This window comes from Cyprinodon tularosa, unplaced genomic scaffold, assembly GCF_016077235.1.
Source record: "Cyprinodon tularosa strain WSP-4 unplaced genomic scaffold, ASM1607723v1 ctg838, whole genome shotgun sequence".
NCBI classification, from domain to species: domain Eukaryota; kingdom Metazoa; phylum Chordata; class Actinopteri; order Cyprinodontiformes; family Cyprinodontidae; genus Cyprinodon; species Cyprinodon tularosa.
In genome coordinates, this window is record NW_024039605.1 from 156,357 (window position 1) to 182,490 (window position 26,134).

At 38.8% G+C, this 26,134-nt stretch overlaps 1 protein-coding gene across 2 annotated transcripts in view; it reads right to left on the bottom strand.

The window, feature by feature from the left end:
• Positions 1–24,543, bottom strand: part of adgra3 (adhesion G protein-coupled receptor A3) — a 41,548-nt gene extending 17,005 nt beyond the window's left edge. For both annotated transcript variants that reach the window (XM_038272572.1, XM_038272570.1), the window contains exons 1-3: positions 23,892–24,543; positions 13,880–13,951; positions 4,174–4,245 (exon numbers count right to left, since the gene is read on the bottom strand). In XM_038272572.1, coding sequence (XP_038128500.1) covers positions 4,174–4,245; positions 13,880–13,951; positions 23,892–24,097 — 350 coding nt within the window. In that variant the 5' untranslated portion in view covers positions 24,098–24,543. The remainder of the gene's footprint in view (positions 1–4,173; positions 4,246–13,879; positions 13,952–23,891) is intronic.
• Positions 24,544–26,134: the final 1,591 nt, after the last annotated feature.

Consider the following 26,134-nt stretch of genomic DNA (forward strand, 5'->3'; position numbering starts at 1 on the left):
TGCATGTCTCACTCCGCCTAGCTCCGCTCACATACATCTGGGAACCCGCCATAGGAATTGCCTTTACTGAAGGCTGGGCCTTATCAAAACTCCTTGCATATGATTGGATAAGCCACTTGTCTGTCATCTTTATTGACGTGCTATTTCAACCACTCACACCGAAGCTAACCCGTGACGCTGTGAGAGGAGGAGCCATTTGGTAGATCAAGGTCTTGCCAAATCCGGTCGGGAGAAGGGCGAAAACATCGTTTCCACCAATAAAAGCCTTCAAAGCCGTTCTCTGATGGTCTTTTAATGAAACAATATCAGATAGATTGGACAACACAGAAGAAATAGCAGCATCAATGCTAACGCTTGCTTCCTCAATGCGAGCCGCCATTGTTGTTGGAATCTCACGGTCGCTTCTCCACTCCAGGACACACCCACTCTGCGTCCTGATTGGACAGACCATAAATTCGGTTGGGGAAATCACTTTCAATGAGCGGGTTCCCAGATGTATGTGAGTGGAGCTGGGCGGAGCGAGACATGCATCTGGCTGTTGTCAGGTTAGGAAAAATGTATAAGTAGATGCAAAAGAAAAGTGAATGCCAAGCAGCTGAACTGCTTGAGGAATAAAAGTATACCAGGAAAATAACTACTTGTTGAATTAAAACTTCCAAGCATTCATTATTTTTATTACTGGCGTTTGTCTGTCAGGTAGCAGACGAGGAATTTGCTGTGTGGGATTATTAGCTCAACTTGAAGGAGAACTGCCTGTTGCAGACTTGCCAATTTGAACAAGTATCGTGTTCTGCATTAAGGAAAGGGAAGGAGACAAAAATGGGTTTTAAAGGAGGGGGTTCCCCTTCCCTTTCTTCTTTTCCCCATCTGGAATCATGTTTTAAGGACATTTCGCAGCACTTCAAACAAGACAGAGAACATAGTTATAGTAATCAGTAACTATGTCAGGAATTGCTCTAGTAACTCAACGTGCAAACCAGGCTATGTTCTTAGAATATCATTGCTTTCAGACACTGCCGTGTAGCAAACTAATAGGAAGGATGGTTTGAGCGCAGCACATCAGCTGCTGTGTATGACATGCTGAGCAAGAGCAAAAATAGCCTAATGTGATTAGGTCTGAGCAGAGCCGCTTCAGCTGTTGGAGGAATGTACATTAAAGGAGGCCGCCGGCAGAAGGATCCGCACTGCTGAGCAAAGAAGGGTGTTAAAATGTATTCAAACATCTTAGGCGGAGAAAACTGTCAGCTTTGGCTAAGAGACTGTCAATACGAAAGAAAAACACCCATTTCAAAATTAAAGCTTTATTTGGTTCGTACATTTTGTTTCTCTCTTTATGTTATTTTTAAAAAATAAATGTTCACATTAGAGAGCAGAAATTTTAATAGCTGGAAAAGTTTAGATGAGCCCAGTGTAAATGTCAGCTGGTTTTCAAAGCCATAACTAAAGGCATATTATTTACCACCAATATAAAACACAAATGGTGGGATTCGGGGTGGTGTATGATAAATTGGCTAAATGTTTGCAGAAAAATCGCAAACCAAAATCTCCCTTTCTCTAAGTGCTTTGCCTTTTGATTGTGTGTTGTGGTTCAGGTTCGGTAGAGAGAAAGAGAACAAATCATGAGAAAAATCTTTCCCAAAAAATTCTTGACCATAAAAACTTTCAGATATCACGATACAACCAACTGCTCAGTAGCAAGGTATTTTTTTTTTCTATCAATGCAAGTTATTTCCAAGTCTTACTCCAAGATTTTTCCAATTCTTTGAGCAGATGCACAGCTGCATGTCCCAGGTTTTGATTATATCCTATTTTCGTAAATAAGCTCCTATTTTGTGAAATCACACTAATTCTTCACAGGTGCTTCTATTTAAGGTGGTAAAAAGAACAGGGAAAGAAAAAAAAAATCCTTCCAACAGCTGTTGATCTGAGTAAAAGGCTTTAAAATACACAGAGAAGAGGCAGGCAGGAAGAGACGATTGCTTTCCTGGTGAGCTCTTTATTGTTCCACAGCAGCAGCCAAGCTAAAGTTTGTGTTGGCTCAGGCTGAACACAATCTGATGAATCCACCTCGGTCTCATGCAACAGACTCACAGCTCTACAATCACACATTATGTAAAACCACAAATGAACAGTGGTGGACAATATTGGCAAAACTTATATTACAATATATTTCTTAATTTGGGTCAATATGATATAATTCCAATAAAACAAACAATATAAAAGTCTCAGGTAAGAAAGGCAAAAAAAGCCATTAACATTATGCAAAGTCCATTAAAACTAGAAAAAAATAACATTTAAGAAATTACTAGTTTAAAAAAAGGATTTTCTTCAGCTAAAGGCTGAACTTGAATGCACATTTAACCTCTCAACACACCTATATTGTATTAAATTCCCTGAACTGTAAGCAAAATCAGTTTCCTTTCAAATTATAAGTTTTATTCTCTTCTTTATTGTAATAAGCCATATGGACATCTTATTCTGCACCATTTATAGCTCTGGGCCAGACCCCCCTTTTCCTCTGTCTCTGGTAAAGATGGCGGAAAGAATCCTGCACTTAATAAGACCACTCCTCTGTTCTGTCCTGTCAGCATAGCTCAAACCAACAGCTACATCTCCAGAGCAGTACATCTACTTTTTAATCTATTGTATGACACTGATGCATGGAGTGATCAGTGAATTTGCTGATATCTAATAGGCTATTTTGTCCGACTTTCTGATCCAAAGTTGAGATGATTATGATTTCTGTATAACCTTCCCTGTAAGCTGAATTCTCGTGGTATTTATGTGTTTACAAACACGCAAGAGTCCGTGTTGATTTGCTCCTGCTTCAGCTACTGGAGATCGACCTAAATAGGTGGGCCATTGCAAGTCTTTGGACCATTAGCTTGCTAGCACCACTTCCTGTTTATATAGACAAGAATAAAGTCAATGCGTGTCACCCTGTTCACCCTGTTTGTGAAAAAGGAGAACTACTGCAGGTCATATATATATCTATCCATCTGTATAAATGCACATGTAAACACACTGTGCAATAACCCTGTATAATGATCCTAATATAAAAAATTTAAAAAGCTGTCATATGTGGACACACTGTATGTACCGTATATATCCCATGCACCTTTTTCTTTCTTTGGCACATTCTTCTTTGCATATTTGAACTGATGTGCCGAGTAAATTTCTCCACTGTGAGATCAATAAACTCAGTCAATCAATCGAATAGGTTTCACATTGCATCACCTTGATTTATCTACTACAATGGATGGAACACCTCTAACTAACTTCTTTTTTTTTTTTTTTTTTTTTACATGAAAGTTTGCATGACAGTTGGTAGAATAAGCAGATTCTGGTAACAGTTAATTTCTATGATATGAGTTCCTCACGCCCTTATTTAATTTTCTAAAGCAACTCCTTCTATACAATTCCCTTTGTCACGGAAAAATGAAAGGGAATTAATTCAACCTTTAATACTAAACTAAAAACATAAAGCTTAATATAAATAATTAACTCTATGCTTTTTAAAAACACGTTTGAAAGACATTTTATGCAACAAGGAATGTTTAAAACGTTTTCGTAATTCCTGACAGGAAAAGGATGGGAGGAAAGACCGAGGCCTGAAAACCATGTTTAGTTTTTAAACAAAACACGTTTTTTGGTACACCTGCTTCAAACAGAATTCAGAAGAACTTGGAAATATATAGAAAAATCAGAAAAGGACATAAGTGGAGGCGTAATAAGTTACAGGGAGGTTCTGGATTGAAAACATTGACTTGCAACTGAAAGACGCCCAAATAATGCAACTGCTTTGTATATTTGGTGTAGAGACGTCACAGCAATCCATGTTGGAAACAATGAGTACCTGACAGCATGGAAGGGTGTTATACTTCTCCAGTTAGTACAGTCTCTATAGCAGCATCTTGTGATTTAAACCATTTCTATATCCATTGCTGCTATGTGTGTGCCATATTACACCCAAACAGGCTCCTCCTTATTGATCCTGAACTGTTTTCTTTCTTTTTAAGTCTGGCTTAAGGAACAAAGAGAACTATGTCACGTATTTTCTTTAACACTCAAAGAGTTTAAATCCTGCAAGTGTGATCACTAAGGGGAGAATCTCTTTGGTTGTGAATCCTTTGACTAAATATCTGAAGGAACAGCAGATGCTCTGATACTCACAGTTTCTTCAGTGCTCTGAGTCCAAGGAAAGCTCCCGGCTCAATGCGACTGATCATGTTACTCCGGAGGTCTCTGTGGAAAGAAAAATGTAAATTTGATTCCCTTTAGGTCAGCAGGACGAAGAAAATCCAGCAAATAATAACAACAGCTTTGTTAATTATTTAGGTAATTCTCAATAAGCAAGATCATAAATAAAAGGTTTTGAATTTTTTAAACCTTGCTACTAATTTTCTAAGAGGAGACCCAACAACATGGACTATGTAAATTATGTAAGATCAAAAAATTTTAATTCTTAAGGAGGCTGTCATTTTTTTTTTTACCAAATGCTGAATCAATTTAATTCAATGTCAACTGTGTTGCGCTGTGCTTTTACTTCGTCGTTATTGTAAAAGTCATGGGAAAGTGTAAAACAGGGATTCGTACAGAATTCTGTACATTTATTGATATCGACTACCAAGATATACTACCAAGAACCTATTCTTGTAAAATCAAAAGGTAACATGTTTCAGTACCTAAACGCTTCACTGTGAGGGAGTGGGGAAAATGGTCGATTTTCCATGGAAGACACGAACGCAGCATTGCACGCACAAGAATGTGATGATGGCTAACAGAAAAAAACTAGAAAGGCTAAACTTTCTAAAATGCAATGCAGATTATACTCGCTGTGATATTTGTGAAGCGAACTTCAAGACCACCGGCTGGAAAACTTTAAATCTGAGGTATAATTTGCTTAAGCTCAATATTTTTCAGAAGGGTCAAGATCCTCAGATCCATGGCTACAACTCCTGCATTAAGCGCCATTAGTATCTGTTGGCGGCTCGTCATCTGCATCCAACAACATGAGGAAGCAACATCATCTTTATCCGCTTAAGGTAAATATCCTAGTTTATTTAAAAAAAATTTAAAATGACGTTTGCAAGGTACCCAAAACAGATATCTTTGAGTACAGACATCAATTCCAGTGGTACCACATAGGTTCAAATGTATGTACTACCCATCCCAAGTGTAAAACCGCTCTTAGTTTGGCAGAAAAAAATACTGATTTATTGCATGATTTAGTAAGAAAACATTGTATAATGTTGAGTGGTCTGTATATAATTGTATTGTCTTAATTCTACAATTATTTTTTTAATACATTACAAATCTGTAAGAATATAGTTGTACAACAGAATATGGCAAAATCAACATACTTATTTGGATGCTGCATTTGTTTCTTTGATAGAAGAATGTCTTGACAAAAATCTTATGATACACCAACTCCTTTCAGTTGAAGGGTTCCGTTTCCCATTTTCTAATTGTATTCAACCTCATGCCGATTATTTTATAGACAAGAACTTAGAATAAGGAGGTCAGGGCCTAGAGGAATGGATTCTGGCCAATGTTAGAAAATTCCTAGTTAAAGGGAGCAGAAACAGACACCTACAATTAAGGCATGCAGCAAGGAGCGTCTTGCACCTTTTAATCTAATGATAACAACCAGACCTCCTTCCAAACTCAATCGGTGCTACATAACTGCTGTCATGACCCGACCCTCAAAAGCTCACACATAGCCGCTACGTTCCCCAGCTTCTCCTGGGGTTCAAAGGATTGTGGTCACAGAATTCCTGCGGCGCTCACCTGCGCCAGCTAAGCCTCGTCACTCAAAGGGAGGTTGAAGAGGCTTTCCAGTCGCCACCTGAGCCCACACAATACACCACTAGGTAACTCTGCCCGTTTGATGTCCTCAAACTGTCAACTACAGGTGGGTTCCAGACTCCAAATGAGTCCTAGACAAAATATCTTTTGTTAGCTTTTGATGTGAGCAAGCCGAGCTCTTCTTCCTACTACGAGGTGCTGAGAGAGAAATTAGTCCAGAGAGAGCCGCTTTTAGATTGAAGTGCGAAAGGAAAATGTTGAGTGAAGTGTTCAGGGTGCTGAGAACATGGGGGCCTGATTCCAACCACCACAAATACAAAATAGTGTGGCCAAGAGTAGAAATACACCTTAAACACAAATGCTCTTACTGTTAAAGGAAAAAAAAAAAAAACATATTTAACCATAACTGTCTGCACCTTTACTTTTCAGAGACAGAAGACAATACATAACTTGATGTGTATTAAACCTATTTGCATTGAGAAAGCACAGCTTTTCTGGCCATTCTCACTTTGAAATAGCTGGCAGAGTCTCAAAGGTGTGTTTTTAAATTGTTCTCGTCAAACCTAGCAGTTTAGGAACAACTATGGTGTTCATTGATCATTAAAATAATGTTTCACTGACAGAAAGATTACCTAAAGCTCATTCTTCTTAATCTGCCTTTTGGCATGGCATCTACAGTGCATGTGTTGAAACATGACATTCAGGTGGTGCGCATCCAGCTCACTTTTAAAGCTGTGCAGTACATATGATAGATTGTAGAAAGGCTATACATTTTCCCTGCAGTCGAGATTAGTGCTTCTACTGTCATATCGTCAGTTACGTCATTGTACCTGCAGGCATAGAGCCCAATGAGCAGGAAAGGTTGGTAAATAAAGACAAACAAAAGGAAAATGGAGATGAGTCAGTTATTTGGATTTGGTTTCAGGTTTAATTTGTCTTATGTTTAACAGGAAACTGTAAGACAAGTTTCCCTGCTACCCAGCAGAAGAACTACAGAGTACAGTATAGCTTATGAATGAATGAGCAATGGAGTAACATTAAAAATCAGCAACATACAGTCCGGTTTTCTACAGAGGACTGCAGCAGGTTTAGAGATGGTTAAAATACTGGACCCATAGGATGATTATTAAAGCTTTTTTTCTGTTTGTTGGCAACTGTCTTATCAAGGATTCTTTCTTGGAGTACAACTAACATTCATTTGTTTATTTTGATATTAAAAGAGAGTCATATGTGTGCATGCCCACAGAATATGACTCTGGAGTCTAGAGGCAGCTATTGTTAATAGAAGAATGCTAATTTTACTGTACAGGCATGTATGGCAAGGAAATAAACGTGTTTATTTTTATTTTTTTTTCTTCAACCTGCTCAATGCACCTTTAGGTATAAATAGAAAATTATATTTTTAAGAACATGGTTACTTATCTAGTCAAGACATTGCAAGTCCTTTTCAAAGAATTTAAAAGATGGTGCAAATAAATTTCTGTTGCCATTTTCAATACCAATGCACATGGTAAAATTCCTTTCATAAGACTGTATCTGTAAACAGTAAAGTTTAAAAATCTGAATATTACCATAAGAGTCCCACTAATTGAACTCTTTCAGTTAAATATAATGCTGTACTGAAAATGCAATTGTAATACATTTTTACAACAAAGCACACTTCTTTTCCTCATATAATTGGTCCATAAATTGCTAAATTTGGATTCATCAGCAAGCATCTCATCATTTTGCTTCTATTCTCACAATAAGCTTTCCTTCACAGCGGGAGATTTGGAAAGAAATCAGCATTTTACAGCCTCCCAGTCCATCTCCTTTCCCTGGAAGTTGAATAAGAAAGGGGGATTCTGAGTGGCTCATAAACACGCGGCAACGTCTTCGCCCCCCCACCAGAACACAGGGGCACCTTGAGAGTTACTTTGCAATTTCACGCAGAGAGAACGCCAGACAAAGATCTATTCTTCATCCTACTCTGTTCCAGCCTGAATTTAAGCGGCCTAAATGAGGAAGAGTTTCTTTGTGGACAAAGCAAAAACAGAGGGTGAATGGAAAAAAGGGAAAAGACTTGGGAATGGAGGACCTTGGAAATGGGGGAAAGCGGCTTGGGCATGCTTAGTGTAAATGAATGTGTGTGGGAATCTTAAGGCGTTAACCTCTGGCCTTGGCTTGCCTTCATTATAATTACAAAAAGCAAACCATCTAGCACTCACAGCTATCTGGAGGTGGACTGCAGTAGATGGCTGGGAGGGGGAACGACTTGATAGCAGTTTTTTATCTGAGGAAAACTTCCCCGTGGATTTATGGAAAGACAGGCAGAATGACTGACTATTCACTGACAAAACATATGAGAGCCTTCAAGGCTTTCTTTGAAAGATCAAAGATTTTTGTTTTGCACATTTGGTTAAGATCCTTGTTTTATCCTCGAGGCCTAAGCCTGAAAAACCAACAAGTCAGCTCAATTACAGGGGCCCCTAGAGATCTGTTTAACAACTCAAGAAACAACCTCCGCTGACGACAGACGAGTAAATATGTGAAGAAATAATGAGCACAAATATTTAAGGATTGTTTAGTACATAGCGTTCATGCAAAATATCTTCTCTCTGAACAATGACACCTTTACAATGAGGTTTTGCCATACCTTTGCTCACTTTTCCAGCAGCCTGAGCTCTGAGTAAAAGAACTAGCACTTAAAATTCCATATCAATGCACTCATGTGTTATTGTAGCCTTGGGTAGATGTGAGGCCATTAATGGTCTGGTTATTTTATCTGCATGAAGCCATTCCCTAACGATAAATCACTGGTGGCCCATATGATCAGGCCCGGAGCCAATACTGAATCTCCATGTAGGAAGGAAGCACGGACTGCAACATTCCAGGCTGCAGCAGCAGAGTCGGATGATGCAGCTGACATTTTTCAATCGGTTAAGAAAGCAAAGGGAAAACTGACAGAGATGCCAGAAAACATAAACTTTTTGCAGTTTTATGTGGATTCAGGATAGTTTGTTGATCTCAGCCACTTAAGGGTCAATATAAAAACAAACCGAAGGGTATTTGGTTTAGATTTCAAGACACAATGTAGTACGGCGTTATGAGGTGAAAGTAATAGAATAGTTTTCAAACTATTTACAGAATAATAGTCAAAGTCTTTTAACAACACTTCTAGTTAAGTTTACCTTAATGTATTTTGCAAACTAGTTTAAGCTGAGTCCACCCTCTGCAGCTCCTCCAGAGTTACTATGGGCCTCGTGAACGCTTCTTGCGTCAATGCTCTCCCTGCTCAGCCTATCAGGTTTGGTGGATATCCATGTTTAAGAAGGTAAGTGGTTATATTCTCTCAATATCAGATAAAATAGAACAAAATAGAATAAAACTTTTTGATCTCACAACGGAGAATTTCACTTGTGAAATCCGCTCTTATAAACAAAAAGGTTGAAAAGATAACAATAAAACAAGACTCTCTGAGGTGTTTGCAGGTTCATAAAGTGCTTTAAATCAAACCCTGATCTAACTTTCTCCCTGACCCGTCCACATTGTTTCTTTGCTCTTGTGAAACTGTTCGTTCTCCAGTATTCACAAACAAACCTCTGATGACCAAATTACACAAACCAGTCGAATGATTCTTAAAGACAATCAGTTTTGTTATGGTTAACGGGGCTATAAATATATAAATGCGTCTTTTTTTCCTTTTTCCATCTTCACACTTATGCACCACTTGTATTGGTCTTTTACTCAAATCCTAATAAAATACACAGATAATTTGCGGGTGTAGAATAAAAAATACCCGACTGGTGTGGAAACTTTTGCAAGGTACTGCATGCCCTACCCTCCCATTTAGAAACTAGAGAATCTCAGAAATATCCAAGCAGTTGTTTGTCAAGAGCTTGTCGCCAGGCAGACAACACTGCTAACCCTTGAGGCTCTTCCTATAATTAGCATTTTCTACAACTTCCCCCAGTCTTCCAGAATAGACCGACAGCCTTTCCTGACTCGGGCTAAGAGCTGCTGGATGCCTAATTTTTTATGTCGTTCATATTCCACTGGCATGATCCCAGCTTGTGTTCTGCAAATCCCTCTTCTCTGCAAGTCAAGCTTCTCTTGCCAATGGATGGATGACTTCTGCTTATGCACTTTTAGATGCGATTTAGGGCTTTGAGGACAAAAACCTGTGGTTACCTGTTGGGGAAAGTTTATAGTGTTTTGCAATATTTGCATATTTTTTTCGGAAAAGATTTATAAAGACACATTTATTAGAGGAAAATCTAGTTTTAAAGTCCCTGCTGACTGGTTTCATATAAACAGCAGTTATAGAAAAAATGTTTTTTCTTCCCCGCCCCCAAATTAAGGCCATTTACTGTAACGTTCATGATATAACGCAGACATCATGTTGCCACACTTCTGGCATGGTTCAAACTCTTGACATGATTAAGACCATACTCTAAAGTTTAAATAAGAAGCTGACATATAAACAGCCAACGCTTGATTGCATTAAGTGGGATAAGGTTGCCTCATAAATAAAGGATGATTAGATTAGAGAAGAAGACTCTGATTTCAGGATGCAGAGCGTAGACATGTGTTGGATCATACTGTAACGTCTCATCAGAGTTGTTTTGGTGTTTTTAGGCTCAAATATAAACCTCTTGTTAACAAAATAGCTAATTTAATACCCTATGTAGGATTAGTTTTATTGAATAATGCCTCGCATATAAAGACACCGGGCTGCTTTTTAGGTAGACGACTCATTTGACTATTTTCTTTACATTTTTATTACACAGTTGTATGCATGGTCTGGTTAAAAGTATCGATGTACAGCAGGTTTTAACAAAAATTATGGTTTCAAATACTCAAAGATTTAATGAAAGTTTTTTCTGTGGTTGCATGGAGCAAATAGTGATGTGATTTGATGCACATTGCTATACTTTCCTCTCACCTATGGAAAAAGAAATTTAGTCGTTTGTTAATGTCTCCAACAGCCATGGTGTTAAAAATCAAAAAGGCTCCATCCAACTAGGGCTGGACAATTAATAATGTTTACTATATAATTGCTTTTTAACAAAATATGATTTTCAAATCACAGAAGCAATCAATTATGGTCTCATTACTTCTAGCAAGAGAGACACTCTGACTTTCTCACTCCAGCCCTTTAGGCGACGGTAATTAGATACAGACTGATGAACCATCCGGCCCGTGTTTTTGGCTAATTATACCGTTTTTTTTTTTTTTCTTCTTCTATCACTATAGGCCAATACAGTACAGCCATATATTTTCTGAATCCTTATTACATTTAGCAGCCATGCTTTGAGATAAAGCTCGAGGTTTGCTGCTTCCTCCATTCAATACATTTTATTATTGTATAGTTTAATTTGGTAATAAATGTTTAGTTTTGTTTAAATTAAGACCTGTGTAAAAAATCTTTTATCATTATGTAATTAATACTACAGCTGCAACTAACAAATATTTTGCAAATCGATTAATTTGTTGATTTTTATTTCGATAGCAAAAGGTTCCTTAAAGAATTTTTACGAAAAGAAACCCGGTAAACCGATTCCACTTGTGGAGTTCTGGATAGACCATGTTAACGGACGAAAAATATTTGAACTGCAGTTAATGATTACAGGGTTCCTACAGCATAAGGCAAGTTAAATTTAAGACTTTTTAAGGCCACTTAAAATAAAAATCTAAGACCAACTTTACAATAAACACAAGAAAAACCTGGTAGCGACAAATTTACCCCAAATGTTTATTTTAACATAAACCATTATTTTCTGGCCCAGTAGATTTGTTTCAAATTTTGAAAAACTTTCCATATAGGAAGAATGCTAAAAACGTTATTAGAAAAGACGTTGCTGAGACAAGGATGGGACAGAACGGAGATATACCTGCTGCTTCTCCATTACTTGATTTTGACACATTGAGTTTCACGCTTCGCAAATGTATCTCCACTGCCTTGATTCCAATCATGCTTCATCGACATTCCCTGGTAGGGGGTTTAGCCATGCAGAAAACTCTTGGATGGATAGCCTATTTTCCGTTGAATTCAAAACTTCCCCATATTGTCCAGATAAAAAGTTACCAGCGCACCATCCCATGGTCCGGCCGCAACATCTGTTTTATTGGTCCCGCTATCGGGACAGAACCAATAATTTTTTACAGTGAGCGGTTCGGTAAACGTAAGAAAAACATTGTCATTTAATTTATTGTTTGATACGGATTACAAAAATAAAATCCTATTTATGATGTGGTGTGGTAACAATATTAAGGCCTAAATAATACTGATTTAAGACATTTCGATACCAATTAAGGCCTCTATTTTATATTGAAGAATTCAATGCCTTTTAAGACTTTTTTAAGGATCTGTAGGAACCCCGGATTATTCATTTAAGAAATTAGTTGACGACTAGGGCTGGGTACCGAACTTCGGTTCTTTTACGGTACCGACCGAAATGCTTCGGTTCTACCGAGTATCGAAACATGCCTCGTCTTTCGGTACCAAGTTTCGGTGACTGGCTGTAACACTTAACGTGATTGCGTCATCCAGGAAAAATACACAGGTGGTCACGCCTACAGCCAGGGTTGATGTGTATCTGTTGTGAACTGGTTGTGAGCGTCGCGGAACTCCTTTAAAATGCCCCCCAGGTCAAAAGTGCTGCTTCACTTTATTAAGACTGATGCTAATAGTGCGCAATGCAATACATCACGCACGTAAACAATTTAAGAGCAGAAGGTTGCTCGGTGTTTGACTGCAAGAAGAGCGGACCGCAACCAGCGCGACCATCCTCCTCTCAGCAGCCCGTGGGCAGAGCAAAGCCAGAGCGGAGTAATGCTGTAATAATGCTGCAATTTCAAACTGGACGCAGCAGGAGAAGCAAAATCACGTCTGCTGCTTCCTTTTTGCTTCTTGTACCAGTTTAGTTCTGACGCGCGGCTGAAGAAGCTTTGCTGCTCTGGCTGCGCGGTGCAAAAGTGGCTCTGATGCGCGTTGGGCGGAGCTACTCTATCCTTTATTTGCCTTGCAGCTGTATTTGCTGTGATCAGTGGGAATAAAGTAGTTTTATTATGTTTTTAAGTGGGAAAATCCACCTGAAAACTTAATCAGTGCAGTCAGTTCATCCTGCCTTCCAATATTTCTGTCGGAGCCGCTCAGACCCCCCCAAACCAGCGGTGCGCTGTTAGTAGGATCCCATTCAACGGGCTTGTTTGTCAGACATGGTAATTTTTCTAAAGGAAAACTGCTAAGTAAAAAGGTCCTCACAATGTTACAGTGAATATTAGACACTGATTATTTTTTTTTATGTAAGAGGAAAAATGTAAATGGAAAAATCAGAGCTTAAAATAAAACTCAAGATTTGTACTTTTTTATGTTGAGTAATTTTCTTTTTCTTCGAATTGATATTATAAAACTGGTATCGAAAAAAGTATCGTTCAGGAACCGGTATCGAAGTGAAGGTATCGGTATTGGTACCGGTACCGAAAATTTTTGAACAATACCCAGCCCTATTGACGACGAATTCAATAATTGATTAATCACAATCGGATTAGTTGTTTCAGCCCTAATTAACACCATGTAAATTGAGGAAGAAAGAGCAATATCAGCTTCAGATTCCAGTCCCACAAAAATCAGCAGCACATTGGTATCAGTATGGGTTTTAAACAAACAAAAAAGTTGTAATACTATTAGAGTGGGTTTGCAGCCATGCAATAGCAAAGTCCACTTAAAATGGACACTGAACAAGCAAGCTTTTAAGGTCATGAAGTCAATGAAACGCTGGAGTCAAAACATTCCTATGGTTAGTGCAAAAGGAAAATCAAAACAAACAAACAAAAAAATGTATTTTGGACAAATTCATTCAGTCCTAAAGACAGTGCTGCTGTAGAGTTATCAGGCTACTAGCAGCATTTCTAGACAGACTACTTTCACGCATTAGCAGAACTAATCGTCCAGCTCAGATTTTCGCTTTGGTTTATGGATTAGAGCTGAATATAAAAACACATTAAAAAAATAACGCCCTCAGAAAAGTGTTTCAGAGAACCAATCAAAGGCAGAGTTAAATTAATTTTACTTAGCAGACATACTTACAGTTTCTCCAAATTCGACAATCCAAAAAAGGCTCCACTTCTGAGTTCTTGAATCTTGTTGTTATTGAGAATTCTGGAAAGAAAACAAAATCAAATTAATAAATAAAAAAGGCAATTAAATTAAAGCCGGCCTCAAAAACAAGCTGAAACTCCCAGATGTGCCTTTCTAGGGTATAATATTGCACGCTTCAGGCACCTGAATCTTTTTCGGTCATGTGACCATACATCATGTCCAGAGTAAGAGCTGCAAGGAAACAAATGCTCCCTTGAAGCAAACCAGACAGAGTCCAAAAAGTACGAAAAGAATTTATGCTAATTAAATATGAAGCTGGAATCAAAGATATCAAATGTCTTTTTCTAATTAGGGGACGGATGGAATAGAAATACTCTTTATTGCCCGACAATGCGGAGATTCATGTGTGTCAGAGGCGAAGAGAATCAGGAATGATTTTTCCCACACAGGACAAAGAACAAAAAAATAAATATTTAAGGACAACATGGGAGGAGAGAAGAACCAAACAATGCATATTCAGATTGAGAAATACAGAATTCAATTGAATATATATAAAAATATATGCACAACACTAAAGCAGGGTTACCGAGCATCGGATGGTCTATAGATACCGACCTATGAGGGGGAGGGGTAAGCGTTAACTTAAACTTCATACATAATAGAAATAGTTTTATTATTTCTTTTAAATCCCTATAAATGCTTAAATGCTCTATATGATTAATATGATGAAATGCTCTATAAATGATTAAAAAAGAAGAGTAACAAAAAAAAAAACATTTCGCACTTAGGCGTTCTGTTTTCAGAAGTTGCTGGAGCCCCACCTGTGGCCCTAGAGGACCCCTTGGTGCCTGCTAGCACCACATTGGTGACCCCTGAACTGGACTATGCAACATCAACAGAGGATGCTTCAGTATTAACAGATGAATATCGGATAAAACGACCCCCACCTGACAATCTAGTCAGACCCCACATAACATAATGTGTATAAAGGTTATAAGATTTAGAGCAGATTTCTTTTTGATTTAATCTAAAAACAGTGACTGTGCGGTTATGCAAAAATATTGATACAAGTATTATATTAACATTTAACAGAAAATTAACAAAGTAAAGGTAGTGAATGGCAGCTGTAAGTGCTTTTTTAAAACTGGCTTTAGGCTATATACATTGATTTTTAGGAATTATTATAAGAGTCAAATCAGAGTTGTATTTTTTTCAACACAGCCTGATAACAGACACTTTTTGGCTAAAGGAAGGGATGTAGAAGTGAGGCAATTTTTGCCTTATCAGAACGCTGCGGGATTTAAAGCATAAACAAGACTCAAATCATTTCCCATGTAAAAGGTAAGCTAGTAAAATGTATCATTTCTTGCCTGCATACATTTATTTTGCTGGGAATAACTTTTACGGATAATCTCTTACTTAATATAACTTAATTGCATTTAAAGAACTAAAAAAAGCTTTATATGCTGGTATTTGGAGGAGAAACTGGACTCCAAGAAATAACTTTCCTGATGCACCAGCAGAGTCAACATAAAACAACCCCAGCTTTGTGTTCAGTTCCCGCGTTAAATCTTTCCTTTTAAAATTAAACCCTGAAGGGTGTCAAAAACCAACAGTGCAGGAATCCACAGCAGGGATTTGTGGTTAGAGTATGTTTCTGGCCTGCAGGGATGGAACATGTGGGATAGTGACATAGATTATAGCTGCTACCACAACCTGAGGCGATACTGGAGCTATTGCAGGGTGTTGAGGGGGTTTCATTACAGGGGTTAGACAGAGAAGACTTGCTGAAGGTTTTCCTTTAATGGTAGTATGCCATGTTTGTCTCAATGGCATTTAAAGTAAGGTGAAAACAAGAACAGGTAAAGAGGTTTCTTGAGATTCTAAAAAGAACATTGGTCTTTCAGAGAAGGCTGTAAATCTGATAATTAGGAAACTCCAAAGAGTCACGAGGCTTTCCGCTGGCTGCTTTTCTATCCTCCACCTTCAACTCTTAGCTGAGAAAAGAAGTCGTCATTGCAAATCTGTATCAGCAAAAAGGTAGAAATAAATCCAATTAGATTCAATTTAGCACTTATTTAACCGTCATGATGTTTACACTCTAGTCATCTACTTCTCAACAGACCCGCCTCTGCATGTCCTAAAGCCTAGAGCTTATGTCATAGGCTTTTGTTATGGGTTTCTTTTTCAGGTCCGCCCTCAAACATTGCTGATCTTGAGGCATGTGTTGTAAATACATCTTTGGATTCATGCCAAGAAAAAAAACAGCTAAATGATCCAGGGAAAAAACTCACATATTGTGTTTACTCATACAGTGTGTGTTAATCTCAATTATATTTTTAAACTGCAGAGCCTTAAATATGCAATTTCCCCCAAAGATTAAAATAGCTTAGATTTTATATTAATTTAAACCAATGGTACAAACCAATGTCCATCCCTTTAAAAAGTGTATAGTTCTGTATTCCAATATAGACACTGAAGGAATACAATGTTTTAAGAATAAAGCAAAGACAGATTTATTTAACAACGTTCTTCATGCTCATTGGTTTTTATTGTAAAAAATCCAGGGTGAGGGTTTGTTGCATTTTTAGGTTGTCTACATATTTGAAGTTGCATTTAAGCTAAATTACCATAATTTTCTGACTATTAGCCGCACCTGAATATAAGCCACAGAAGCTAAATTGCATGATTTGTACATATACCAGCCGCACCGGACTATAAGCCGCAGGTTTTTTATGTTTAATGTCCGTCCTTCTCGCCTTCGTTCTGTCTCGTACCGCTCGCAGGGGATGGTAAAATCCATAGATTTAGGTATTACCCTAGTGGCCGTTAGCTGTAAAAGTCCATAGATAAGCCGCATTGTTATAAAAGCCGCAAGGTTGAGAAATGGGGAAAAAGTCGCGGCTTATGGTCCGAAAATTATGGTAAAATAAAAAAAAAAATACACTAAAGAGTTCTGTGTCAGAAAAAGGCTGATCCTAACAAATTATAAGGTTTCACTGGCAGAACCTGAAATAATAGAAGATATTGTGTGTTTTTACAGACACTTTAAAAAGAGGAATCTGGAAACAAAGAACGCAATTTAAAGGAAACTTTTGACCTGCAAAATAAACTTTCCTAACCAACCAAAGCCTTGAAACTGGATGAGTCTGCTTGTCTCAGAGAAATAAAAACAATTGGAGGGAAACCCTACATAGAAACAGCTCAAAGAGGCTACAAAATGAAAGGCTTCAAACTGAATGCATATGCAGCTGTCAGTGCCTCATATTTAGGATTTTGCCTTTCAGTGCAAACACTGCAAAACCACTCAAGAACAACACACAGGGACATTCCATGCCTGTGCACCACCAGCATGCTCCAAACCCTCCTACAAAGCAAACACTCTCAGGTCATGCCACACTGCAAGCACCTTGTGTTCCAGTTGCACAAATGCTTCAAAGACATTTGGCAGCAGAAAGAAAAACAAAGAGATGACGGACATAGAGAACGATCAGACTCTATACAAATCGGATTTTGCAATCACTTTAACAGTTGAGGGGTAGAGAATCCGAAGGGAAACAAAGCCAGTCCCTTATCCCTAGTTTGCACAGTAAAACCAGTTAGTTTATAGCCCCCAAATGATCCATTACACTAAGCACACTTTTCCCTGCAGTCCTTTACACATAAATCTTGCACACCTCTGTTGGGGATGAAACCAGGAGTACTTATTCACAACAATCCAACCATGTTGCTCCAGGGAAAAGGGTCCTCAATACACTAAACCACTCCGAATAGAAACAGAACCTGATGAGTGAAGAAAGCTCGACCCGAAATAAGAACTCATTGTCTCCTGAAACTAAAGCTACATTCAAGCTCTCATAATTTAGCTGAGGGCCTCTACTGACATGGGAGGACTGGCCAGCTGTAAACACGTTTGTGTCATTTCCTCTCGGATTACTCAGGCATGCGGTGTCATTTGGAGCGGTCGGATTCAGGGAATGCATTACTCAGGTTTTTCTGTTCTTTGTTTCTAAACGGAGGGATTCACAGTGATGAACTGGTTTATGTTCTAACTGTCGGGGTAAATCCCACCCCTGAGCAGCTTTGCAAACTTTCATAGATAAAGTTAAAGTTGTATCCATAAGATAAACAGGCCATTTCTCTGCTACTACTCTAAAGCAGGCCTGCTTGTTTATTAAAAGCGGCATCCCTGATAAGTAAAAAGAGAAAATATTCTGTTAAGTAAACCAAGTGGGTGTGCCTCTTCTAATAACCGGGTCTCTGTTTACACCAAGGATGTAGCTCAGAGGCAGGATTCATACTTCCCCAGTATGCTAAACTGAGAAGTTTTTGTGAAATTAATTCTACAATCCGTTTGGTCAGGCCTCTCTATGAACAACCAAATACAGACCAGATTTTTTAAAGGTAGCACTAAACACATAATGGCTCAGTAGAGGAAGAAAATAGGAAGGATTACCCTTCTTTATGCAAGGTCTATCCTCGAGAGAACTGCATGTATCGCCTGGCTAATATACTGGTATCTTTAAACCAGAATGCTGCATAATTCACCGCCCCTTCTGTTCACCCCAATAATCTCCCAGTTTAATTTGTCACACCGGACATGCTTACTTACACATAAGTGTTTGGAATAAAAGGGCTGATCGGACTAAAACTGCCTCATGCAAACATGCAAATCGGACGATTTTTGTTGAAAACTACAAGGATTGTATTCCGTGAATTTAAATTTTATTCCTAAGAGGACAGAGCATCTGTGTGAACACCTGCTCTGATCATTCAGACTGGGGCAAACTGACCTGACTGCATATGTTAGGTGAGGAAGGGGCAGCGGTGCAGGGCAGCACCGAACTTTGTTGGATGTTCAATTCCTCCTGCTTTTCATCCTGTTGTGTGGGAACAGCAATGATCTGCTGAGCTTATAGTTTAATGATGGAAAGAAATAGCACTTCAATCACCCTGAGAACCTGGTGCTAAAGGTAGACAGTGTATCTTGTGGTTGTTTTTGTTTTACAGATATTAGACTTTTTCTTTTGGTTCGGCCAATCCATGTATGTGTTCGTTCATTCACTAGTGCATTCAGCAGCCATGCCCTGAGATCACATGAAGCTTGTGCATTGCCGCTCCCGCTATGTAGAATACACTGATGTTTTATTAATACAAGCATTTGTTCTTTTTTTTTAAACTAAGACTTGTGTTACTTTTGTCATATGAGCTGAAACAGGAAAACTAATAGATAAAAAAAAAATCTGAAGTACATTTTAGGGATTGATTAGACTGAATTCAAAATAATAATTGGTACAGGCTTTGGCCTTAAAAACCAACATAACTCTGCATTTGTCGTTTTTGTTCCGCATGGGTACCAATATAAGGCATCCCCTGCTACGGCTAGAAAATATGACCAAAATTTATATCACAAATTAATTTGCATTTCTAAATGTTGGTTGATCATTCAATCAGATGTTATAAACTAAATAAAAACCTCAGAAAAACTGCTGCGAGTTCTTAGAACAAGATCCCGTAAAAACATCTGATAATTATCTTGACAAGCCTAAATTATTTAAATTCAACATGGATTATTGCTGCAACTAACAAATATTTTGCGAAATTGATTAATCTGTCGATTATTTCAATTAATCGATTAATAATCGGATAGTAAAAGGTTCCTTAAAGAAGATTTTTTATTAAATGAAAGCAGGTGAAACTAAATCTTGAGGAGTTCTGGATAGAGCGTATTGATGGACAAGAAAGGTTTTTTTTTATTTTAAATGCAAAAATGTTTATATATTTTTTAACAATGCTGGTATAGTTACTGCTCTAAGTGGGTTGTTCTGTCAGCTAAAGGCACGTTTTAGAGTCTATATACCCCAGATAACGATGAATCAATTACTAAACTAGTTGACAATTATTTAAATAATTGATTAATCCGATTAATTGTTTCAGCCCTAATATGGATAGAATGATACATCTTTTTCATTGCAGATGTAATCCCATATAGACCTAATATAATATCAGCACAAATCATACATACCGGTACTTTTATTACTTATTTTGACTGTAGAATGGTAGAAAATGCTTTATCAAAAATATCTTACTGAAATAGAGAACAATATTCAACAATAATATGTATGAGAACAACTGACCTATTTATTATCAACCACTGAAACTTTAAACAGAAGCAGATGAAAGAGTTTCTATGGGGTTGCTTATACTATAGACTTTAGATGCAGACTAACATAACCCAATATTCAATTTCTAGCAGATATGGGACTAATTCCAATTGATAGCAGATTGGGACATCTCTACAATATAACATTTAAGAAAAATGTTTATAAGAAACGCAGAACAATTTTAACTCACAAAACTTTAATTGGAGCTAAAAGCTCAACAGAATAAAACCACATTAAACCCTCTGATTATATTTCTAAGCTTATGATTTGCTGCCTCTTTCACATTTTCTGTCAAAGACTCCTTTACTTTTTTCGTTATTAACCCTTACATTTCCAAGAACTTAAACTTAAAGCTGGAAGTCTGTCTTCATGGATCACTATAATAAGTTAGGTAAAAAGCTCATAGTTAGCTCAAATAACCACAAACTAAAGGTCAGCAGTCAATTGTAAAACCTCTTATTTTGGTGAACCCTTGTTGAGACTGTAAGCACTGTTGATAAGGGGTTTATATTTTGTTTTGGGTTCTTCTAAATCATACTGCTAAGATTTCCTCCCTTCTCTCTCACCAATGCTACACCTACCCCTCTTCTCTATTATTTTATTAAATAAAGGCTTGGTTTATTCAGCACTTTTCATCTTAAGCAAAACCAAACATATCCCGGTCCTAAGGTTTCTAATTGCAGTCATGACTTCCCTACACAGGCCAAGATCAGGGGCTATAAACAAGAACTGCCACACCTCCAGGAAGCTAAAGGTTATATATTACCACCAACAAACTGTGTAGATTATGTAAAATGTTTATAGTAGACTATAAAGTCAGCTATATCACTGCCATGTGTCATATTTTAAGTCAAATTAAGAATGAAAATATTTAAGAGCTGAATCCTTTCCCACAAATCAAATTATGCTTGCTTCTTCTTGAATGCAATAAAACACCAAAACTTCAGAAAGCTCTTGGATTTCATTAGAATATAGCTAAGAATCTACATCAAATCTTTACCCCCAGAAAAGAGCTAAAAGAAGTTATTTAAGTTACACCAGCATTAAAGGAGCCTGACATGAGATAAAATGTTCCATTAAGAAAATTCAGTGGTGGAATAAAGGATTTCCCACTCAGGAAATGATTCCTACAAACTCTTTGAATTGCTCACAAAATGTATAAAAGTGGAAACACTTCAGGGTAACTTGTTAATAAGTGCCTACGACTGTTGAACACCAAAGGAAAACCCCTTGGGCAGCAACAGAGGAAGACAGTAATGTTTAAAAATACATCTTGTTTTAATTAGAAGGAAAAGGTCCGTTTTAAAGACAGACCAGTTTTTCAGCTCCACCTGGACTCACGCCACGGTGAGCCTATTTTAGGTTATGTCTGGTTCCAGATGAAGATTAAATAAAAATAAAAAATGCAGCTAAACTTCAATGTTCAAGGTTTTAGTCTCCTGCTTCTAAACAATAAAAAAAAAACAATACATTCTTTAACCCTTAAGTTTATTGTTACCTTTTTTAGAACTGAATTTAAGAACTGTAGATTTTACTTACTTTAAATGAAACACTAACTTAATGGCCTTCAAATCCCCTTTTATGTCTTTTCTCTGACATCTGTTGTTTGCTTTCCACTCCTTGATCATTTAGTACCAATCAGAAAAAAGTGCATCTCAGAAAAGTAATTGTATCAACTTATGTGATATCATACTTGTGTGTTTAGTGTGAGTTTTAAACATTTAGCTGATAAAGCATTAAGAAGGAAAAGAAAAAGCAACAATTAGGGATTGCTCTTACCAAGTAAAAACATGGTGTCTACTCAGGTGCATGCTGCCAAGAGTTAAATTTAAATGTTATCCTACCATAGTCTGAGTCACATCCTGGTGCAAAAAAAGCCCCACATTTAATTCATAGCCTGTAAGCCAGTATAAATGCCACATAGATACAGTGTCATGCGAATTCAGTGGTTAAATGGTAGTGACTACGGCACCTTCCTTGACGTTTTCACTTCATAGCGTTTTACTTGGATCGAAATGAGAGACACCAGAGCAAATTAGTGCACATGTGTGCCAGGAAAGTAAACAAAAACATGGTTGTCACTCTTTAGTACTGTTGGAAGTTTTGGAAATTTCACTGCAGTTACAACCCCCAAGTCTTTTTGTGTCTAACTGCAAAAGCTTTGTACTGCTGGAGGTGAAAAAGTTTGCCTGCAAGATAACTTGCATTGAGTCAAATTAAATGGGAAACTTATGGAACTCTTAACAACTGATGCAAACACACCCATAAGTATTAATCTAAACTCATCCAGTACAGCTCAGAACTGTGGAGTGCAAGGACCTTTTCAAGGGCAGGGCCAGAAAAGAAAAAAGGTGCAGATATAGTGCATGCTCACCACTGTAGGGAGAAGTCTAGTACTTTAGCACACGGTTTGGCTCCCAAGGGGGCACGTTAGCACGCATGTTGGCTCCCAAGTGGGCACTTTAGCATGCATGCATGCTCCCAAGTGGGCACTTTAGCACGCATGCTGGCTCCCAAGTGGGCACTTTGGCACACGTGATGTGGCTACCGAGGAGGCACTTTGGCACACGCGATTTGGCTCCCTAAGAGGCACTTTGGCACATGCGATTTGGCTCCCAAGGAGGCACTTTGGCACACGCGATTTGGCTCCCAAGGAGGCACTTTGGCACGTGATTTGTCTCCCAAGGAGGCACTTTGGCACATGCGATTTGGCTCCCTAAGAGGCACTTTGGCACATGCGATTTGGCTCCCAAGGAGGCACTTTGGCACACGCGATTTGGCTCCCAAGGAGGCACTTTGGCACGTGATTTGTCTCCCAAGGAGGCACTTTGGCACATGCGATTTGGCTCCCTAAGAGGCACTTTAGCACACGTGATTTGGCTCCCAAGGAGGCACTTTAGCACACGTGATTTGGCTCCCAAGGAGGCACTTTAGCACATGTGATTTGGCTACCAAGGAGGCACTTTAGCACACGCGATTTGGCTACCAAGGAGGCCCTTTAGCACACGTGATTTGGCTACCAAGGAGGCACTTTAGCACACGCGATTTGGCTACCAAGGAGGCACTTTAGCACACGCGATTTGGCTACCAAGAAGGCACTTTAGCACACGCGATTTGGCTACCAAGGAGGCCCTTTAGCACACGTGATTTGGCTACCAAGGAGGCACTTTAGCACACGCGATTTGGCTACCAAGGAGGCACTTTAGCACACGCGATCTGGCTACCAAGGAGGCACTTTAGCACACGCGATTTGGCTACCAAGAAGGCACTTTAGCACACGCGATTAGGCTCCCAAGGAGGCACTTGAGCACATGATTTAGCTTCCAGGGGAGCACATACGCATGTGTTTATCAACAATTGAGCCACAAGGGGCAGGGGGGTCACCTGTACCACTTCCTTTGCTCCCCACTGGCTTTGCCCTCCCATCAAATTTCTCCAGCTTCTTCATCCCTAGTGAAGAAAAAAAACCTACAGCATTATGCTGCCACCACCATGTAACCCAGAGGGGATAGTTATGTGCAGTGGTACTTTTCTGATACACATAGGCTTACTGTGCAAATTGCCTTATCTGATCAAAGCGCCTTCGAAATTTCTTTCATGAAAGCCAAACTTGTGACATGCATCTATAATAGTTGCTCTGTGACTCTTGCTAGATTAACACTCTTCTCTAGCAACCCCCTTGGTTTACATGATGCCTTTGATGTTCTCTACCAGACCGGCTGCTTTTATACTGAGATTAAATTAGACACAGGTGGATCTCATTTGTTGATTAGTTGGTTCATGGAGGAGGCTAAATGCAATGGATAATATGTGAAAGTAAAAGAATAAAAACTCACAGTGTTACTGTTCTGTTGGGGAAGGAGTCCGGAGGTAACACTTGATGGAGCTCCATGTTGCTGCAGACCACTTTCCTGTCGGATGCCGGGCTTTTCGCTCCGCTCCTCGGCCGTTCATCGGATGTTTTGCAGGCGAGCGGCACCGCGGAGCCGCTGAGGCCACTTAGCACCACAACCACCAACAACCGCAGACAGTCCAGTCTCATTGTTTTTACTGATTTGCCCCGATTAGTAAACACTCTGTTGCTGCATGTGGTGAGGAAAAGGAACGCTCTGTCACTCAGCAGGGCGGAGGAGCAGCTGCTAACAATGCAGAAATCTCAGCCTGCCTGTGTTGTTTGGCTCAAACCAGTCTTCCTTCTCCATTTCCCGCAAAGGGTTTTCCCTTTCGCACGACGCTGCTCCAGTCCGGCGGAGGTGTGCTTCTTTGTTTAAGAGAGGAAGGCTCCTTCATAATCCCCATTCCATCCTGGTGCTGCAGTCAGAAAGGCTGAAAAGCCAGTAAAATAAACATTATCGCAGGTTGGAGCCAATCTTTGTTCCCCTGTGCGTCCAGGTCAAAGCTGCATTCCAGGCTATCCACGTAGGAAATGTCTTCCTGTTTTATCTCTCTTTTTTTGTTTGCTTTTTTTTTTTTTTGTTGTTGTGTGTTTTTTTTTTTCTTTTTGTTAACGAAAAAAAAAAAACTACGTGACTCCCATGCGGTTTGGTCAGAATTTTTTGCTCGAAATAACTCAGAGATTACTTTCTATGACGACGACAAATAGAAAAACCCGAAGCCAGATTTGAGAAACGAAAGCATACAAAAAATTCTTTATAAAACTCAATCGAAATGATCAGTATGAAAATAATAGAGTCATAAAATGAGTCTTCCTCAACAAAGTTCAGTGCTGCCTCGGCGTTTTACTTTGAAAAAAAACAATCGGAATTTAAACCATATCCGGTTCCCCTTTCACAATAAAAGCTTGGATAAGGTCCTTGTTTACAATAACTAAGCTTCGGGGGCTTATAATCCAAAACAAAAATTGCAAGGAATACAAATAAAAAAATAAATAAAATACGAATAAAACTTTTTTTTTCAGGATATGTTTTTATTCTATAATACTGATATAAAAGTGGAGGAAAAAGTAAAAAAAAGATTGTCAGAGCGACTACCAAAATTAATGTTCTAAATTATTCTAATGACTAGAAGTGGCAGCCTAGTGGTTAGGGTATAGAGCTTGGAATCCTGAGGTTCTGAGTTCAAGTTCCACTCCCTCAGATTGTGGGAGGTGACCCACCTTTATCCCACACTGCTCCCCAAGGGGATGGATTAAATGCAGAGGTTAATTTCTCAAATGTAAATTCAATTATTACAGGGAGTGGTCTATTCTTGTAATCCAGAGTTCAAGCCACTCTGAGTGGCAAACACCCTTAACCTGTTGCCCCACAATGTCAGCCCACTGCTCCCCAAAGGGGATGGGTTAAATGCAGAGAGTTAATTTTCGTTGTCATTTCTTTCGTAATGACAATAAAAAAGCTGGAAAAATAAAATGATACTCAGTGATACCATCCACAATGACAGCAAGCAGCAAAATGTCTGTCTGGCTCCTCATGGAGTGCTATATGCAAGATCCTAAAAGAAAGTTATATTGAGAGAAATAATCAAGTAGCACAATCTGAGCTATCTCTATAGATATGCTGCTATAGGCTTAGACTTCTGGAGGACATGGGCATCCCTATTTCATCATTCTGCTTCTATCTCTATTCTTCCAATCTGCAGAATCTGTTAGTTCAATCTCTAACGTTCTGCTCTCTCTGCTTTTTCTCATAGTAGCTTTGCCTCATCTGTTCCTGTTTGCCTGTGACACCAACCTGGAGAGAAATATCAGCTGTGCTGTTGCCATCAACACCTTTGTTTATAGATGTTGGAGATCGGCCTGTTTTTCCAGTGTCCTGTTTCTCTGATTGTGACTGGCTGGATGTGCTCTCTTCATCCTCCGACATGGGAGCTGGCTCAGAGCTTGTCTGCCTGGCTGTGTGTTTCCTGGACGGGGCCACCTTTTACAGCTGCTTTTTGTATCTCTGCTTCTGTCTCCTTCAACCCCAGTTGGCCTCGGCAGATGGCCGCTCACACTGAGCCTGGTTCTGCTGGAGGTTTCTTCCTATTAAAAGGGAGTTTTTCCTCTCCACTGTTGCTACAAGCATGCTTAGGGTGAGGGATTGCATCCGAGTCGATGAGTCGATGCAATCAACTGGTTTTC